The sequence below is a fragment of the Anolis sagrei genome, chromosome 4, assembly GCF_037176765.1.
Source record: "Anolis sagrei isolate rAnoSag1 chromosome 4, rAnoSag1.mat, whole genome shotgun sequence".
Classification (NCBI taxonomy): Eukaryota; Metazoa; Chordata; class Lepidosauria; order Squamata; family Dactyloidae; genus Anolis; species Anolis sagrei.
This window is the reverse complement of record NC_090024.1, coordinates 89,772,951-89,792,002: the sequence shown is the minus strand read 5'-3', so window position 1 is coordinate 89,792,002 and position 19,052 is coordinate 89,772,951. Positions and strand designations below refer to the sequence as shown.

Sequence of the window (19,052 nt, the reverse complement as noted above, 5' to 3'; positions counted from 1 at the left end):
GTGTGTGAATCCACTGTAAAACTAAATCCTAATTAAGTATTAAAACATTAAACAAAATGCACTTCTGTCTATAGTCTATTTCATTAGTACACATATAAAATATCATTTTCCACACTAAGTAGTTATGCTACAGAAAGTTAATAAAAGTTTCCCTCTTAATATCTATCCGTTAGTAATACAGTATTTAATATTAATTGCTTTTATTTAAGGAAAAAATCTTTGCCCATTCACCCAAACTCTTGTAATACTAAAATTTGATGTTTAAGCCTTGGAATTTACAATTTAACACATCCTTATTGATTATTCTGGCACCATTATATTAATGCCTTTTCTGTTACTAAAAGTAGTTGTCTCCATTATACAGCTATAATGTAGCCTCAACATAAAAAAGTTCATATGCTTTATGAAATCAAAAGTTCTTTTATACTTTTAATTTTAACCTTAAAGTAAAAGTAAAGTATATTTAATCATCATTCGTAAGACTCTGGTGAACAAAGAGACTAATCCTATTTCAAAATCATTTAGAATAATAATAATAATAATAATAATAATAATAATAATAATAATAATAATAGATTTATAACTCATCCTGTCTCCCTGAGGAGACTCAGTGCGGTTTACAGCAAAATAAACACAGTGGCAAATTTTCAATGCCAAAAACAACAAATAACAAATCAACCCAGTGGGTGACAACAGTCTCGATAAAAATTATGAAAAGGGCAACTTAAATGGACATAACTAAAATTAGATTAAACATATTAGAGCTAAGATTTATACAATTTCTAACAGGTGAAGGTAGGTGTCCAGCAACTGGGCAAGGATATATATAAAGGTATATTTGTCCCCCTCCTCTTTGTAAGCTAAACTGCATAGATGGGTTTCTAAAAGCTTTTTAAAGGAGAGGCGAGAGGGGACAATTTTTAGTTCTTTAGGGAGATGGTTCCAGAGATGGGGAGCAATCACAATTAGTAATTACATGTAATATAAATATATATAATTATAATATCATATTATTTTATTAGTATTATATTGTGTTACATTATAATATTATAAATATTATATGTATATACAATATACTATGTTACATTATATTATTAGCATAGCACAGGAGACAAGGTGGAACTGTCCCCTGCCCCCCCCCCCCCTCTTCACTTTGGACCAGAGCAGCAGTTGGTCTGTTGTATGTTTACAAGGTAATTTAGGATTTACTGTTTGATTGATAGTTGAAACAGGTCTATTTTTATAACTGCATCTCTGCTGTGGAACACTTTTTGATGCTGTTTTTAGTCATCAATTTTATTTCCATTGAGCACACCCAATGAAATATTGCTGTTGGGTCTGATTTCCTTTGTATGTTGAATGTGTGTTAGGTCTTTATATTTATTGTACACTAGCTGTCCCCTGCCATGCGTTGCTGTGGCCTAGTCTGGTGATCTGGAGAATAAAGTAATGAGAAAGTGTTGGTTTCTAATATATGTAATTCCTTTATGCTTGTGAGTAAACAGTATTTCTTGTTGGTTCTTTGTCAGTGTTGATGTGGAGAGTGTCTGGTTTGCCTACTCTGGAATATGCAACATATCATAGTCCTTCTTTAAGGGTCTCTTTCAAATCTATGATACTATATCTGTGTGTGTGTGAGAGAGAATCATATCTATCTATCTATATTTATGACTGGATGGCTCTTTGTCAGGAGGGCTCTGATTACATTTTCTTGCCCTGGTGAAGAGAGTTGGACTGGATGGCCTTAAGTATTTTCTGTTGGTCATGGGGGTTCTGTGTGGGAAGTTTGCCCCATTTCTGTCGTTTGTGGGTTTCAGAATGCTCTTTAATTGTAGTGAACTATAAATCCCAGTAACTACAAATCCCAAATGTCAAGGTCTATTTCCTCCAAACTCCATCTGTGGGCATATGGAATATTTGTGTCAAGTTTTGTCCAGATCCATCATTGTTTGAGTCCACAGTGCTCTCTGGATGTAGGTGAACTACAACTCCCAAACTCAAGGTCAATACCCACCAAACCATTCCAGTGTGTTCTGTTGGTCATGGAAGTCCTGTATGCCATGTGTGGTTCAATTCCATCAGTGGTAGAGTTCAGAATGCTCTGTGATTGTAGGTGAACTATAAATCCAAGCAACTACAACTCCCAAATGTCAAGGTCTATTTCCCTTAAACTCCATCTGTGTTCATATTTGGGCATATGGAATATTCGTGCCTAGTTTGGTCCAGATCCATCATTGTTGGTGTCCACAGTGCTCTCTGGATGTGGGTGAACTACAATTCCCAAAGTCAAGGTCAATATCCACCAAACCCTTCCAGTTTTTTTTGTTGGTCATGGGAGCCCTGTGTGCTAAGTTTGGCCCAATTTCATCATTGGTGGAGTTCAGAATGCTCTTTGATTGTAGGTAAACTATAAATCCCAGCTACAACAATTCCCAAATGACAAAATCAATTTTTTTGAGTGGAGGACATACATTGGGTTGTTAGGTGTCTTGTGTCCAAATTTGGTGTCAATTCCCCCAGTGGTTTTTGAGTTCTGATGGTATCACAAATGAACATTACATTTTTATTTATATAGATTGACTGGGAAGTCTGTCGGTTAGAAATTGTGATTTGCTAAATTAGTAAAATGTGAACGGAGGAGATGTGGTTGCAAGTGGGGTGTAATCAGTTGTATCTGTTTATGAAAAAAGATGAAAGCAGGGCTTGACATCTCAAGGAAATACATATTCCAAAACGCTAATTCATCTATTATTCTTTCCCCCCAATGGCTGAATAATTTCTATTACAAATTTACCCACTGTTTCATGATGATGTTTTCTGAAATCCACATCAACCACCAACTGAATTGTCCTCTGTTGATCTTTTAAAGACACACACACTCACTCATGCTTGTCACTATTGAATAGACCAGCAATGCCCCAGTAATAATCACACTGAATAACACTGACAGCTCTTGTGGAGGTCTAGAGGGTAAATGCAATTTAAGCTACAATGTCCTCTTTTCCATATCTCCTGTTCATTGCGGCATACTCAATAAGCCAGTGAATGAAGGGGCAAAACATAACTGGGCTGACATTAGGAGTGTAATTGCATTCAATTGAAGCACAGCCAGGATGAACTTCTACTCTTGCCTTCTGAATTGTAGGTGTTTTGTAATTAAACCAGATGTTAGCGCACATACGAATATTTTGTGTCCTCCTCATTTAACACCTGAACCCCAATGCATTCTGTGTAATGCAAAAAGGGGAAATTACCACTCAGCCTCTAGAACTGACTTTCCCCCAAGGTTCTGTGTGGCAGCTGTATAATTAGGTAGGATGGAAATTATGGTTTATTAGGTTGGAGAGAAAATAAGGGTAGATGCCATTTGATTTTGACATCTCTGGCACCAAATTAACTTGGACTTACCTTACCTGGAGAGGCCCTGCTCTCGGTCCCACCGGCCTCACAAGCGCGTCTGGTGGGGACGAGGGACAGGGCCTTCTCGGTGGTGGCCCCGTGACTCTGGAACTCTCTCCCACCAGAGGTCAGAACCGCCCCTTCTATCCTGACATTTAGGAAACAGGTTATGGAGACAGGCTTTCGATGAATGAGACAACACCCTAAGATTTGGATGGAAGATGATGTATAATCCATTTTAGTATGATGACTGACCACTGTAGTTTTAGATATATTTGTTGTTTTAATATGTTATTGTAATATGAACTATGATGTTTTACCAATTGTATGTGTTTTTATGGTTGGAAACCGGTCTGAGTCCCTCAAAGAGGTGAGAAGGTCGGTATATAAAACTTTGAAATAAATAAATAAATAAATAAATAAATAAATAAATAAATAAATAAATTGTGTTCTCACCCAATGGAATGTATCGATCACTACCTATTTTCTGAAAAACTGTAAAAAAAATCCTCCATCTCAGTTTTGGTTTATGCAATTCTTTGAGCCCCAGTGTATTTATATACTTCACAATTTTTGTGCATGATCCAGAAAATGTGGAGAGCAGTGGGGATGAAGCTTGGATACAATAGGATTAGAGAGGTCCTTATGGAAAATTGCAATGCAAAGAACTGTTGTTTTTTTCCTTGCAGGCTCTGCGTGGCAGCTCTTTCTGCAAACAATTTCTGTGAAAACAGGGAAGCCCTTTATGGAGTGTTTGATGGGGACCGCAACGTGGAAGTACCTTACCTTCTACAGTGTACTATGAGTGACATCTTAGCTGAGGAGCTGCAGAAAACCAAGAGCGAAGAGGAATACATGATCAACACTTTCATTGTCATGCAGAGGTTAGTTGTGTTTCTATTTTTAAAATCATGTACTGCATGTATACATCACTTAGTAAGTGTCCGTCTTATGACCCTGGACTTGCCCCATCAATTCTGTTTGAATCCGTTTGTTTTCTTTCTTCTCGTTGCTATTTTTTTCTTTGTAGTCTCTGTAAATGCACACATTTGGAGTTAGTCTTATTCCTCTTGAGGGCTAATTTGAGAGGTGGCAATCTCTACAATGTCAGCAATCTCTTCTCTGTGGTGACAGTACAGTTAGTTTCTGCTAGTCTTTAGGTCAGAGGTCTTCAAACTTTTTAAACTGAGGGTCAGGTCACACCCTCAAACTGTTGGAGGGTTGAATTATAATTTGAAAAAAGCATGAATGAATTCTTACGCACACGGCACATTTTTGTAGTGCACAAAACACTTAAAAGCAATACAATAATTAAAATGAAGAACAATTTTAACAAATATAAACTTATTAGTATTTAAATGGGAAGTGTGGGCCTGCTTTTGGCTGACGAGATAGGATTATTGTTGTTGTTGTGTGATTTCAAGTCATTTCAGACTTAGGTTGACCCTGAGCAGGGGCATATGACCTTGGAGGGTCATATCCGGCCCTTGGGCCTTAGTTTGAGGACCCCTGCTTTATGTTATGAACTGGTCTATATAAATAAGGCAGTGTTAGACATTGCTGGGATCCAGTGATTGTAGAAATATGAGTGACATGTGAATTAGAACCTGCTTACATTGCGTAACACTTGTAAACATATGAATATGCTTACATTATTATTGGCCCATGAGGTCTCTTCCAACTCTTTGATTCTATGATTCTATGATTCTATTATTATTATTATTATTATTATTATTATTATTATGGTTTATTATTATGGTGGTCCCAGTGGTGATCGGCACACTGGGTGCAGTGCCTAAAGACCTTGGCCTGCACTTAAACACAATTGGTGCTGACAAAATTACCATCTACCAGCTGCAGAAGACCACCCTACTTGGATCTGCACGCATTTTTCGCCGATACATCACACAGTCTTAGACACTTGGGAAGTGTCCAACGTGTGATCCAGTACAACAACCAGCAGAGTGATCTTGTCTGCTGTGGACTCACCTAATAATAATAATTGGAGTTCTAGTTCAAAAGGCTCTGTTCTCTCCAACCTTGGACCTTCCACAAATATATAAACCCCATTTTACAGTTTCCAACAAACCTCAAAACTTCTGAGGATGCCTGCTAAAGATGCAGGCGAAATGGCAGGAGAGAATGCTTCTAGAACATGGCCATATAGCCCAAAAAACCTACAATAACCCAGCTATTGGGATGTTTTTTATCAGTTATGTGCAGGTGGAGGGACATTTTGTCATGGCCCTGACCTAAAATCTGCATAGTTGAATCTTGATTTCTGTTAGGGGTGAATTATCCATTGGTTTCCTACTTCAGATAGTCAAAACACTAAATGAACCTTTCCACATTCTCTGCTGGGGAAGCCTTGAAAACTGTACCTCCCCATAGCTCCAGTAGTAGCACTGCCCTGTAGTTCATATTCCAGGAAAGATCCACAAATGTCTCTCAAGAAGACTTGGTTGGTGTTGCTCAACCTTGCAGAAGTGAACTTCAAGGCAACCCTGGAGTATTCCAGACTAGTTTCAGACCAGGGTGACTTCTCTTGACTTAGGATAGTGTTCAGATGCAGCATCTTTCCATAAATCGGAGGAGGGGGACGATACAACCATTCTAGCCTTGTCTCAGACATCTAGGATTACTATTTTCATCACCCTTCATTATGAGGATTGTTTATCTGGCAGTCATATGCTGGCAGGTGTACCAGTTTGAGGAAGGCTGGAAGGCCATGTGCTTTCTTTAATTTTCAGTGACCATAACTGAGCCACCAGAGAGAAGCTGGAAACAATTTTGCCAGTAATAATCATAATTTTACTGCTGCCTTTCCCTTGCACCTCCTGTTGTAGATCAAAATCACTTGACACCCATGTGTACACACTCAAATGCTATTTGTCACAGCCTACTTTCTCTATAAATTTTCCACAGTCTAATCTGAAGGGCTTTTAGAACATTACAAAGATAAATGTCATATACATGTTCCTATTTCTTCCTCACCAAAAAAAAAAAAAAATCTTCAGAAAGAATGAAAAATGGCCTTTCTATATATAGCTGTATTTTGTATGAGTAACTTTATTGACAATTGCCTAACTGCATTGCAGCTCATCGCACTATTATCCCAGACTGAATCGTTGAAGACAAATTGTTTAAATTTACGGCCTGAAGAGGCTTTGGGAGGAAAGGAAAGGAAAAAAAGGAAGAATAAATTCATGCACTTGTTTATTTAGGTTCGAAAAACACGAGATGGCTTGAAAAGACCTTATTATAAGGGACAAGTAGAAATTTAAAAATAGTCCCTGGTGGCTCAGTGGGTTAAACCGCTGAGCAGCTGAACTTGTTGATTGAAAGGTTGCAGGTTCGAATCTGGGAGCAGCATGAGCTCCCACTGCTACCCCCAGCTCCCAACCTAGCAGTTCAAAAACATGCAAATATGAGTAGATCAGTAGGTACCGCTTCAGCAGGAAAGTAACAACGCTCCATGCAGTCATGCCGGCCACATGACCATGGAGGTGTCTATCGACAATGCCGGCTCTTCGGCTTAGCAATGGAGATGTGCACCAACCCCCAGAGTTGGACATGACTGGACTTAATGTCAGAGGGAAACCTTTACTAGAAATTAAAAGGATATTAATAATGTATGTTTATGCTAGTTCACAAATGCCGGATCCAAGGATTCGTTCTGTTCCCTTCCTCTCTCCTTCTAGAAGAGTTTATCCTCTTTAGTTATTGTGAACAGGGATGCACAAAACTAGAACTATTTCCAAGCAGCACTGGAATGAAATACCCTCTTAGGATCCCTACCTCACACCAAAGTGAAAAGCGTGAGGCATTTTCTCCCGCTTCTTAATGTCATAGGGCTGCAGAAAGATTTGGGTTGCGTCCAGTTTTTCAGATAGCTTGGATGAGAAGCATTTCTAAATTTGCTTTACGTAGAAAATGTGTGTATGCTGCATCAGTGTTCATTCCTATGCCTTGGTTTTGGTACCCCAAAGCACAAATGGATTGAACTCTAATTCCCATCGTACCTATACAGTTCAATCCATCATTCAGCATACTTGTTGATACCAGCCTGAGAGAGGCTGTTTATTCTGACTGAGCGCAGATCTCTAGCATTTTAGGAAGAAATCCCTCCCTATCACATTATCTCTTATCTTTTTAAATGGAAATACCAGGAAGATTAGTTCATTGCACAACTTCACCCATGCAGCTGTGGTCCCTTCCACAATTTCATTATGGGCTCACTATTATTTTATTAATTTAATTATTTGTATCTCACCCTTTTCACCAAAGGGGACTCAGGGCAGCTCGCAACAAAGGCACAATTCAATGCTTTGAACACATATCAACATAAAAGCAACATATACATTTATTTATTTACTAGCTGTACCCGCCACACACTGCTGTGGCCAACCTTCCCTCCCTCTTTCTCTCCTCCTTTCTTTCTCTCCTTCCTTCCCTTTTTTTGTTTCAGTCTCTCCTTCCTTCCTTCCTTCTTTCTCTTCCTCTTCCCTTCCTCCTTTTCTTTCCTTCCTCTTTCTCCTCTTTCTTCATTCTCTACCTATTCTTCAACTGCAACTCCCAGCAGTCCTCCTGATCGATTTATCTACCTACCTGATCGATTTATCTGCATCTAATCTACCTGTCTTAACTATCTGGAGAATTTCTGGGAGTTGCAGTCCAGGAATAGCTAATTGGAAATATGCTCTCAAATCCAAGGAGAAGAAAGCTTGCATCTTAGAAGCAGTGCATTAGGATCATCCTCCTCTCCTAAAGGGCCTGGTCTAGGGGGTGCTGAGAATTGTAGTCCGAAAGAGAGTGTGGATATGCTATTGTGTGTTTTGTTTGCTGGGGGAGTCGTTTTTGCGCATGTGCTGTAGCATCTTTTTGCATTTTGGGCTTTTTAAGTCACTTCCACTGTGTTTTTGTGTTTTTATGAGTGATGGTCACTCATTGGCCTAATAGGTGTCTTGTGTCCAAATTTTGTGTCAATTCGTCCAGTGGTTTTTGAGTTATGTTAATCCCACATACAAACATTACATTTTTATTTATACAGATTTCATATCGAAAGTATTGCATAAATTAATATAAAACTGGTAAAAATAGAAGGAGCATAAGTGGCTAAACATCTTTTGACCAAAAACAGGCAACAGCAATGGCATTGTCTGTAGCCTCCTACAATTCTTATTATTATTTATTTATCACTTTGTACCCTGTCTCTTCTCAACCCCCGAAGGGGGACTCAGGATGGCTTACATTAGTAACGGTGCAAGACTTTCTCTGTACATGAGGCAGGGCATAGTGGACAAGCGTACAGATGTCGAATTGTCTGTTCTGCTCCACAGTCACATAAGGTGTGGGATTCTTTTAGGTAGTGCCATTTTGCCAGGTTGTCTTTTGACCTGCCCACTCCATATACATTAAAATCATATAATTAAAACATATCAATTAAAACAATTAGTTAAAATAACAGAATCCGAAAATATATGCCAGGAGCCGTTCCAATTGTCATCTGTATTGTTCATTATTGCACTTAGATATCAACTGTTGCACTGGGAGTCACTGTGCAAACACTTGGTCCCACAATCAAGTTTTAACCTTCTTCCTGATGATCTGGAGGGAGGGGGCTGGTCTAATTTCCCTGGGAAGGGAGTTCCATAGCCAAGGGACTATCACCAAGAAGGCCCTGTCTCTTGTCCCCACTAGTCACATCTGTGATAGGTGGGATTGAGAGCAGGGCCTCCTCAGTCAATCTTAATCGCCAAGATGGTTCATAGGAGGAGACACTAATGGGAATTCTGGCTCATTTGACAGTTTCGTAAAACACATGGCATACATATCCTCAAACTTAGAACTGCTGAATCTAAAAATATATATACTTGGGTTGAACTTGACTCTAGTTGTGTGTGGTTTTTGTGCTTCTCTCCCAATGGTGTTCTCTTGAAATTTCAGGAAACTTGGAACTGCTGGGCAGAAGCTTGGAGGCTCTGCTGTCCTTTGCCATATAAAACACGATCCAATCGATCCCGGTGGATGCTTCACCTTAACCTCTGCAAATGTGGGGAAGTGCCAATCTGTTCTCTGCAGGAACGGGAAACCACTGCCTTTATCCCGGTCTTACATGATCAACTGTGAAGAAGAACTAAGGAGGATCAAACAGCATAAGGCCATCATCACAGAGGTAAGAGCCTGAATTGTTTGAGGCATTAGGGATGTGGCAGGGAATGATGTGCCGATTGTTTTCCTTTCAACATTTGTGAGTCAAACCAAATTCCTGGCATTTGTCCCCTTTTCAGAAGATGACCTAGAGCAAAAACACACACACACAGCTGTCTCTAGATAAAGTGTTTGGTGGCTACCAGTTTGTACTCAGTTTGTATATGATGATCACAGTACATTGAATAAATATACTTGCCTAGAGTTACAGAAGACATACCCTGAATCTCCTACTCACTACTCCTACTCCTAAACAGGGCTGGAAAACTGTAACCCTCCAGATGGTGCAATCACAACAGAGTGATCCCTTCTCAAGATTAAAATAAACCACCTGTTTCATATATATCCAGTTTTTTTACCAGTTTTTCCAGTCCCTTTATGATTGGACCCATTAAATCAGTAGAAATATGAAATGACAACAGTTTATTTATTTATTTATTTACAATATTTATATTCCGCCCTTCTCACCCTGCAGGGCACTCAGGGTGGATCACAATGCACATATACATGGCAAACATTCAATGCCATAGACAGACACACAGAGACTATTTAACATTCCAGGTTCATGAGGGTATGCTCGAATTCCGGTCACTGGGAACGCTGTCGCTTCACCATCCACTTGTGACATCAATGGAGTACTTCCTCATTCTTTTGCACACTGCTGGAGATTTTTATGGCGTCGTAAATTAGTTAAATTAAGCCTCCATGCATAAAGCAGTACCTAAATTTCCTACTTGACAGATGCAACTGTCTTTCTGGCTGCAAAGGTCGACAGCAAGCTAGACAAATGGTCGGGAGCTTATTCCGACTTGGGCTGGCTTCAAACTCATGACCTTTCGGTCAGTAGTGATTTAAATGCAGCTGACTCCCAACCAGCTGCGCCACAGCCCGGTCCTTATGCATTTTCCATTAACCCAGTGGGGCTAATCCAGTTCAGACTAACATTTGGATTTTGGCCGTTATTGGTGTCACGTAAAGCTTAAGAAATAGGCAAGAAGTTACTAAAACTGAGATATGTGGTTTCCCTTCTTTCCACCTTCCACGTAGCTTTCTTCCTTATGCTTACCGCTCCAACAGACACAAACAAATAAGTAAAACAGTGTGTTAGAAACACATTGTCTTGCCTGGCTTGGATCATAACCCAACCAGAAACTGGGGATTTGAATATATACCTGGTATTGATTTCACTAAGACTTGGATTTTTCCCCGAGCTTTCCCCTTTGGATGTTAATCCTTCTTCCTTTGGGAAATGTCATGCTCAAAGAGGAAGTGTAGCAAGTAATTGGGGCATGTGAAGATATTCTTGCTACAGTGCAGCTGACTGAAAACAAACAAGATTCCACACACAGACTCTTTCTCTCAACTGTGCTTGTTATAGCTTTTCCAAGTGTAGATAAATAGTTTTGGCTTGGTCTGGCTGAAGACGAAAACACTGTAATCAAATGATCCTCCAGGTGTTTCCATGCAGTGTGTGTTTACATCTGTAGATTTGTTTCAAATGTTAAAGATATCCGGAGCAGAATACCAGTGAGGACTACCTAGCTATTGCTTCGATATTTTTAGTCTTTTCCTACCATGCCACTGGTGGGTCATGAGGAAGGATAAAGGGTCACCTTCTTCAAAAGCTTCCAACGGACTTGTATTACCTTGGCTGAGACAAGAATCTTTACTCTTTGTGCTCCATTGTGAGCATTAACAAGTTGGGATGTGCCTTTTATCTCAATTTCAGATGTTGTAGTTTGTCATGAGTGCTAAAAGACAGAACTAGAACTCCTATTATTATTATTATTATTATTATTATTATTATTATTTGAAACACAACAAAATGAGTCCACAGCAGACACTCTGCTGGCTGTTGCATTGGATTACACATCGGACACTTCCCAAGTGTGTAGGACTGTGTGATGTATCGGCGAATAATGTGTGCAGATCCCAGTAAGGTGGCCTTTTGCAGCTGGCAATCTTGTCAGCGCAGATTGTGTTTACATGCAGGCCAAGGTCTTTAGGCACTGCACCCAGTGTGCTGATCACCACTATTATTATTATTAGTAGTAGTAGTAGTAGTAGTAATAGTAGTAGTGGCAGTAGTATTATACTGTCACAAAAACACAGTGTGTTACAGCAAACGAGATATATATGCTGGATTTCGTATCAATTTATTATTATTATTATTATTGACACAAAAGCACAGTATGTCACAGCAAACGAGATCTATATGCTGGATTTCGTATCACAAATTCACAAGTCGAACACTTCCCAAGCATCTAGGACTGTATTATTATTATTATTATTATTATTATTATTATTATTATTATATTGTTATTATTATTTATTACCTGCCTCTCCTTACGATTGAGGGCAAGGCACAACCTAGTTAAAATGCATCCATAAAAGCACATATTAAATCATACACATATTAAAATATATGGAACAAAAAATACAACACAGTTAACACAGAATATGATTTTGAAATTCATAGATAATACTAACTGGGTAGGCCTGCTAGAAGAGATAGGTCTTCAATTGTCTCTTAAATTATGACAGTTGATTTAGCTGTAAAATCTCTTCCAACAAGTCATTCAGCAGTTTTGGGGGCCAATAAAAAGGTTTCCTGGGTGACGATTGCCAGTTGGGTTGTTGCTGGTTGGAGTAGCTGCCTCCCAGAAGACCTCAGTGTCTCCCAGCCAGCCTGCCTGTTGGCTAGATAGAAGATTCGTGGAGTTCATCTCCAGAAACATAACACCTCCAAGCTCTACAACAGTGGTTTCCAGCCTTTGATCCACTTGGACCTCAACTCCTAGAAATCCCACCCAGCTTAGCAGCTATTAGGAATTGTGAGAGCTGAAGTCCAAAACACCTGGAGAATCAAAGGCTGGAAACAACTACTCTAGAAGAACACTGTGTTCTTGTGCTGAACGCCTCATTTTTAGAATGTGCAGATTTGAAGATGAAGATTTATTGGCTCTCATCTAGAGATGGGACATCCTGTTAAAAACAAACAAACAAACAGTAAGTTGTGTATGTGTGTGTGTGTGGGGGGGGGGGGGATGTGAAAAAATAGTTTTTCCCTATTTTTTTCCCCAGGCCATCCAATCTCTACTCATATCTCCCTGCCCAACATATGCAGCTGCTTGTTTTTAACATTTAAGCACTCATAGGCATTCACCATAATAAATCATTCCTTCTTTCTTCCAGGATGGCAAAGTGAATGGTGTGACAGACTCGACAAGGATCTTGGGGTACACCTTTCTTCACCCAAGCGTGATTCCTCGCCCCCACGTCCAGTCCATTACATTGACGCCTCAGGATGAGTTCTTCATTCTGGGCAGCAAAGGCCTGTGGGACAGTCTCTCCATTGAGGAGGCTGTGGAAGCTGTCAGGAATGTGCCTGATGCCCTCGGAGCTGCCAAGAAACTCTGCACGCTGGCTCAGAGTTATGGGTGCAACGATAGCCTCAGTGCTGTGGTGGTTCAGCTCAACGTAACCGAGGACAGTTTCTGTTGTTGCGAGCTCAATGGCGTCCCCCCTCCCAGCCCAGGCATCTTTCCCCAGTCTGTCAACGTCGTCATTAAAGATAAGCCTTCTGATGGTCTAGGGATGCCTTCTTCCAGCAGTGGGGTGGCCTCTGAGATTAGCAGTGAGATTTCAACCTCTGAAATGAGCAGCGAAGTTGGATCCACGGCCTCCGACGAGCCACCCCAGGTGACCATGAACGAGAACAGCCCTGCCTACCCAAGCGAACAACGCTGCATGCTCCACCCAGTCTGCCTCTCCAACTCTTTCCAGAGGCAGCTCTCTAGTGCCACCTTCTCCAGCGCCTTTTCAGACAACGGCCTCGACAGCGACGACGAGGAGCCCATTGAAGGTGTCTTTTCCAACGGCAGCCGTGTGGAAGTAGAGGTAGACATCCACTGTGGCCGAGCAAAGGAGAAACAGCAACTCCTTACACAAACACCCACGGAGGCCAGCGACGAAGGCATTGTCATCAACACCAATGAGGACGAGGTGTGTCTCCTTCGGAAGGGTGACCTTTCGGCCACTGGGACCATTGGGCGGCGCCGAGGCAATGGTTCTGTGGCCCCTCAGGAGAGAAGCCACAACCTGATCGAGGTGGCAGCTGATGCACCGCTCAGAAAAACAGGGGGCTACTTTGCGGCCCCAGCACAGCCTGACCCGGATGATCAATTCATCATCCCACCAGAGCTTGAGGAAGAGGTCAAGGAGATCATGAAACAACATCACGAGCAGCAGCAGCAGCAACAACAGCAGCAACAGCAGCAGCAGCAGCAGCAACAACAACAACAGCAACGGCAATACCAAATGGACCAGCTGCCAGATTATTATGATACGCCACTATGACCAAGCTTCCCAAAACAAAGTGATGAGACACTGAGAACTTGGAGGCTCCTTAGGTTTGTATTACATTAGCGGACTGGGGCAGAAAGGACGCCTTTGTTCTACTTTCTCTTCCAGACCCTTCCCTTCTACTGAGAACTGCAGCTGCTTCATGTTTGTTAGCTGTAATAATCACATTTTTTTTTCTTTTCTAGTGATGCTTCACTGTTAGAAATAAAACTAGTTTAACTTCTCTCCCTTCCTTAACATATCAAATGTAAAAAAAAAAAAGGTGGAGAAAAAAATTAAAATTCAAAAGGTTTAATATATTGCAGAGAAAACTGATGAGTGATGTTGATGTAATATTTTTTAAAATTGTTCTTTTTGGGGGGTGGGGCATTCTGTTTGGAAAACAGGGCAGTATTGCCAGTGCTAAATGATTAAGTAATATTGTAATACTGTATTTCTTTGAGAGAAAAAAAAAGGCTTTTTTGGTCTTGAAAATGGATAGACATTTGTAGAATTATGGAGACTAACTCCTAGGAGTTGCTTTTACTCTTTCAGGTGACTTTACGTCACTGAGATTCACTAATTTTCTCTGAGAGAACAGCTGATTGGGAAATTCCTGTAAATAACTCAGTGTTGTATAGTGATGCTTCAGATGTTTTGTAGTCTCGGCAGGAGGACGCAACCTGACAAACTGACACTTTGTCCCCCACCCAACCTGGGTGCTTTCGCATGTCTTATCAGAGCGCCCTCCAGCAACCTGCACCGCAACCAAATCTGGAGGGCAGGGAACTCTTACAAACATGATGCTCTCCTGGCGGGTTAGCTGATTTGAAGTGCGCTGGGCTCCGGTTGACCCATTGTGTCTGTCCCACCATGTCCTGTTGCCATCTGGGTTGGCTGGGCCCAAATCACCACAGGTGTGTGTTTTGCTCACGTGTGACATTGCCCCCCATGTGATTGACTCTTCAGGCTACGATCCATATAAAATTAGCCAGAACAGCTGGACAGGCTGCCTAGGAATTAGATGGATAGTGGGCCACAAATGCCGGAGTTAACTCCTTTTTCTTTCTTTCCTTCTTCACCATTAACTTTTGCAGGCACATCTTTTGTGTGTTCCTCCCTGCTGCCACAACCAGCATGATTGTATAGAGTTCATTTACTGTAGATCATTTACATACGAAGAGTTATATTAAAGAAGAATGCACAAATGAACATGTCATAATTTTTGTTATAATAAATATAAAAAAATTTACAAATATTTGCAGCCTACTGTTATGCTTCTGTATGTGTGCATGCCTGCAGCACTGTCTGTGCTTAATTCTAGAAAAGTAAAATTCCTAAATCGTAGTCTTTTTGCTGTTGCTACAGAACTAATCCCCATGTAGGAATAAGAGAGCCATGGCATTATTATAGAAAGATTGGGTGAGGAAGATACTGTGTTAATACCAAGACAAGATACTGAAAATTGACATATTCATGGTTGAATCTCCCTTATCTAAAATATTTGGGACCAGAAATTTTTCTGTTCTCAGATTGTTTTGATTTTGGAATATGTGTATTTGTTTATATATAGTGAATGAGGGAAAGGGGGTTAGTTATACATCCAGCCTGTTGAGTTTTTCTCAGGAAGTTGTCACACCATCACAGCTGGAAATTTGAGCGCTTCAGGGCTGGATCTACACTGACGTATAATCTAGTTTTGGAATGCAGATGAATTGAATTGGACTGGATTATGTGGAAGTGTAGATCCAGCCTAAGTCTTCTTGCAGAGTGTTCTCAATAGTGCTGATGTTAATTGATAGGGAAAGAGGATTAGTTACACATCCAGCCCATTGAGGTTCTTCTCAAAAAGTAAATGTACAGCTATGTCCATTTTATAAGCCTTAAAATGAAGGTTTATAAAATATTTTTAACACAAAATGACATGAAGAGTCCACTTGGAATTCTTGCATTTACACTTTTAAATGGAAATGTTTGAAATAATAAATTACGTTTATTAAAGGACCATTTTAAAGTATATTTTATAATAGATGACTGACCAGGACAATGTATTGATGAAGGCTTTCATGACCAGAATCACTTGGTTGTTGTAGGTTTTTTGGGCTGTATGACCACCTCAGAGGTTGTGAGGTCTCACCTCAGACCTCAGAGGATGCCTGCCATAGATGCAGGCAAAACATCAGGAGAGAATGCTTCTAGAACAGTGGCTCTGAACCTGTGGGTCCCCAGATATTTTGGCCTTCAACTCCCAGAAATCTTAACAGCTGGTAAACTGGCTGGGATTTCTGGGAGTTGTAGGTCAAAACACCTGGGGACCCACAGCTTGAGAACCACTGTTCTAGAACATGGTCATACAGTCCAAAAAGCTATAACAACCCGTAAGGACAACTTTGATGATAACTGTAATTATACCAGGTTGTTATAGGTTTTTTTGGGCTGTATGGCCATGTTCTAGAAGCATTCTCTCCTGACGTTTCACCTGCATCTATGGCAGGCATCCTCTGAGGTTATGAGGTCCATAGATGCAGGTGAAATGTCAGGAGAGAATGCTTCTAGAACATGGTCATACAGTCCAAAAAACCAACAACCCATAAGGACGCTGTGTGTTTAAAAACCTGACATGCTAAAAAATCCATCCGAGTTTCATTTGTTGCTAATGAAGTCATTTTCAGTGTGACAAGATTTATCACTTGCAGTAAGAGAGCCAAATGAGGCTTCCTCGAACGTAGCCTTCTTAGTGCAGAAACTAATAGCGTTCCCTTGTGATACCACAAATGAGGAGTTCTGCTGTATTTGGATCTCTGCCACCATTTTCATTGTGTCATTTGGCTGTAAGCTTGCATTTTCGGCTGGGTTCATCGGATAGGCACAACAAGCTTGCATTCCCTTGGGTTTGCTGTGTAGGCACATCAGCTAAATAGGCAAACAGGAATTTCGCTGAGTCTCCAAGATTCATCCATCTCTGCTGGTTACTTTCTAAGTGTAAGAACTGGAAGTAAATCCATTTCATTGAGCAGATGTGCCTAACATATATGCTGACCGGTCCCCATTAATGCAATGGATGTGTTTAGCTGGAACTAAACGGTACCAATCTCACAAGCTCATCTTGTGGGCACAAGGGAGAGAGCCTTCTCTTCTGTGGCCCCCCAACTTTGGAACTCTTTACCTGGGGAGATCAGGAAAGCCCCTTCACTGGAAACATTTAAAAAGAACCTCAAAACCTGGCTTTTCCGCTGCGCCTTTGGCGAGTAGGTGCTCAGCATATTTTATATCCCCTCAACGTTTTTGGCTAATGGAGTTTGTGCCCTCCAAATAGGATGTTCTGCCCCACAACTCTGTGTTTTAAGAGTTCCATTTAAACTTCCTGCTCCTATTTTATCTTATCATAGTTTGTTAATTGTTTTTATTCGGAATATGTGGCCCGCCCATTGTCATCTCTATCGTGATTGTGTTTATTGGTATTTTATTTATTTTTTATTATTACTATTATTATTTTGTTATTATTTTAATGTCATTTAGATAATGTTGTTGTCTGATGTATATGCTTTGATTTTATTGCTGTATTATGTTGTAAGCCGCTCCGAGTCCCCATTGGGGAGATGGTGGCGGGGTAGAAACAAAGTTTATTATTATTATTATTATTATTATTATTATTATTAATAATAACTATAGTTATTACTCACCTATCCAGGCTGGAAGAACATTGGATAAGCAAAAATGAGGAGGGATTAAGGAAAAGCCTATTAAACATCAAATTACGATATGATTTTACAAATTAAGCACCAAACCATCATATTTTACAACAAATCAACAGAAGAAGCAGTTTAATACATGATAACATTATGTAGTAATTACTGTATTTACAAATTTAGCACCAAAGCATTGCAATGTATTGAAACTGCTGTGGATTTGGGCAGGAGGCAGACTGTGTTGGATAATACAGAACTTTGGATGAGCGAAGGTTGGATAAGCAAGACTCTACTGTAGTAGGGCTGGCATCTTCAGTGGGCCTAGAGGCATTTCTGATTGCCCACAGTTACTTCTCACGTATTAGTAGTTGACCCATAAAACACTTGTAAACAACTAGGAAATGCTTGGATCAAAAGATTTCCCCAGTTTGCTGATTAAAATTCATCAGTTTGGGGAAGATACAAAATGCATACTTACTTAGTTGTGTTACTCAGTGGGTGATTTTAGTCCAGCCCTCTCCCTACTACTCTCTACCTCATGGGAAGATGTATGAATACAGAAGAACCTGTAATTTTTGGAAGAGATGTGACAGAACGATGAATGTGGAAATACACCAGAGTTGTTAGCACAACTCGCGTAATGAAATGATAGGATGCACCTTACTCTTCAAGGAAGTCAACTACAATCCCTCTGCTGATTTTCATGCAGGCCAGATAAACTGCTTTCCTTACAGAGATGCACTGAATGGCTGGATACACTTTGATCCTACAGCACTGCTAATTCTGCCCAGGGCATTGACCACTTCAAGTCCTATGGCAAAGCAGGCTTTTATAAATAAACACTTCCAATAGCTAAACAGCTCTCTAGCTATTCATGGGCATGGTTTCCATTTCCTGCTGATGTAAAAACTTGGCATGTAATTGGGGAAAATTGGCCTCTTTGTGGCAACATTGTGCTTTAATTGTGCCATTTATTGCAAGTTCAGTGCTTTTAGTTACTGGTGGTGTTTTAAATTACACACAGTTAACAAAGCCTCTGTCAAGAAGTTACTTTCTACAGTCATTTTACACCTGTCAAGCATCTCCTTCTGCTCATTTCTGAGATTTGATAGCTACATTGGCACTGGGAAAATTGGGAAGAATGGCCAACCTTCCTAATGCTGCGACCCCTTAATATAGTTCCTCATGTTGTGGTGATCCCCAACCATAACATTATTTTTGTTGCTACTTCATAACTGTAATTTTGCTACGGTTATGAATCACAATGTAAATATCTGATATGCAGGATGTATTTTTATTCACTGGACCAAATTTGGCACAAATACCCAATACGTCCAAATTAGAATACTGATGGGGTTGAGGGGGATTGATTTTGTCATTTGGGAGTTGCAGTTGCTGGGATTTATAGTT

The 19,052-nt window shown here is 40.3% G+C and overlaps 1 protein-coding gene across 1 annotated transcript in view; it reads left to right on the top strand.

The window, feature by feature from the left end:
* Window positions 1–15,203, top strand: part of PHLPP1 (PH domain and leucine rich repeat protein phosphatase 1) — a 210,259-nt gene extending 195,056 nt beyond the window's left edge. Inside the window, exons 15-17 of the mRNA XM_060774717.2 lie at window positions 4,089–4,283; window positions 9,346–9,574; window positions 12,805–15,203. Of these exons, the coding sequence (XP_060630700.2) occupies window positions 4,089–4,283; window positions 9,346–9,574; window positions 12,805–13,968 (1,588 nt within the window). The 3' untranslated portion in view covers window positions 13,969–15,203. The remainder of the gene's footprint in view (window positions 1–4,088; window positions 4,284–9,345; window positions 9,575–12,804) is intronic.
* The last annotated feature ends 3,849 nt before the right edge of the window (window positions 15,204–19,052 follow it).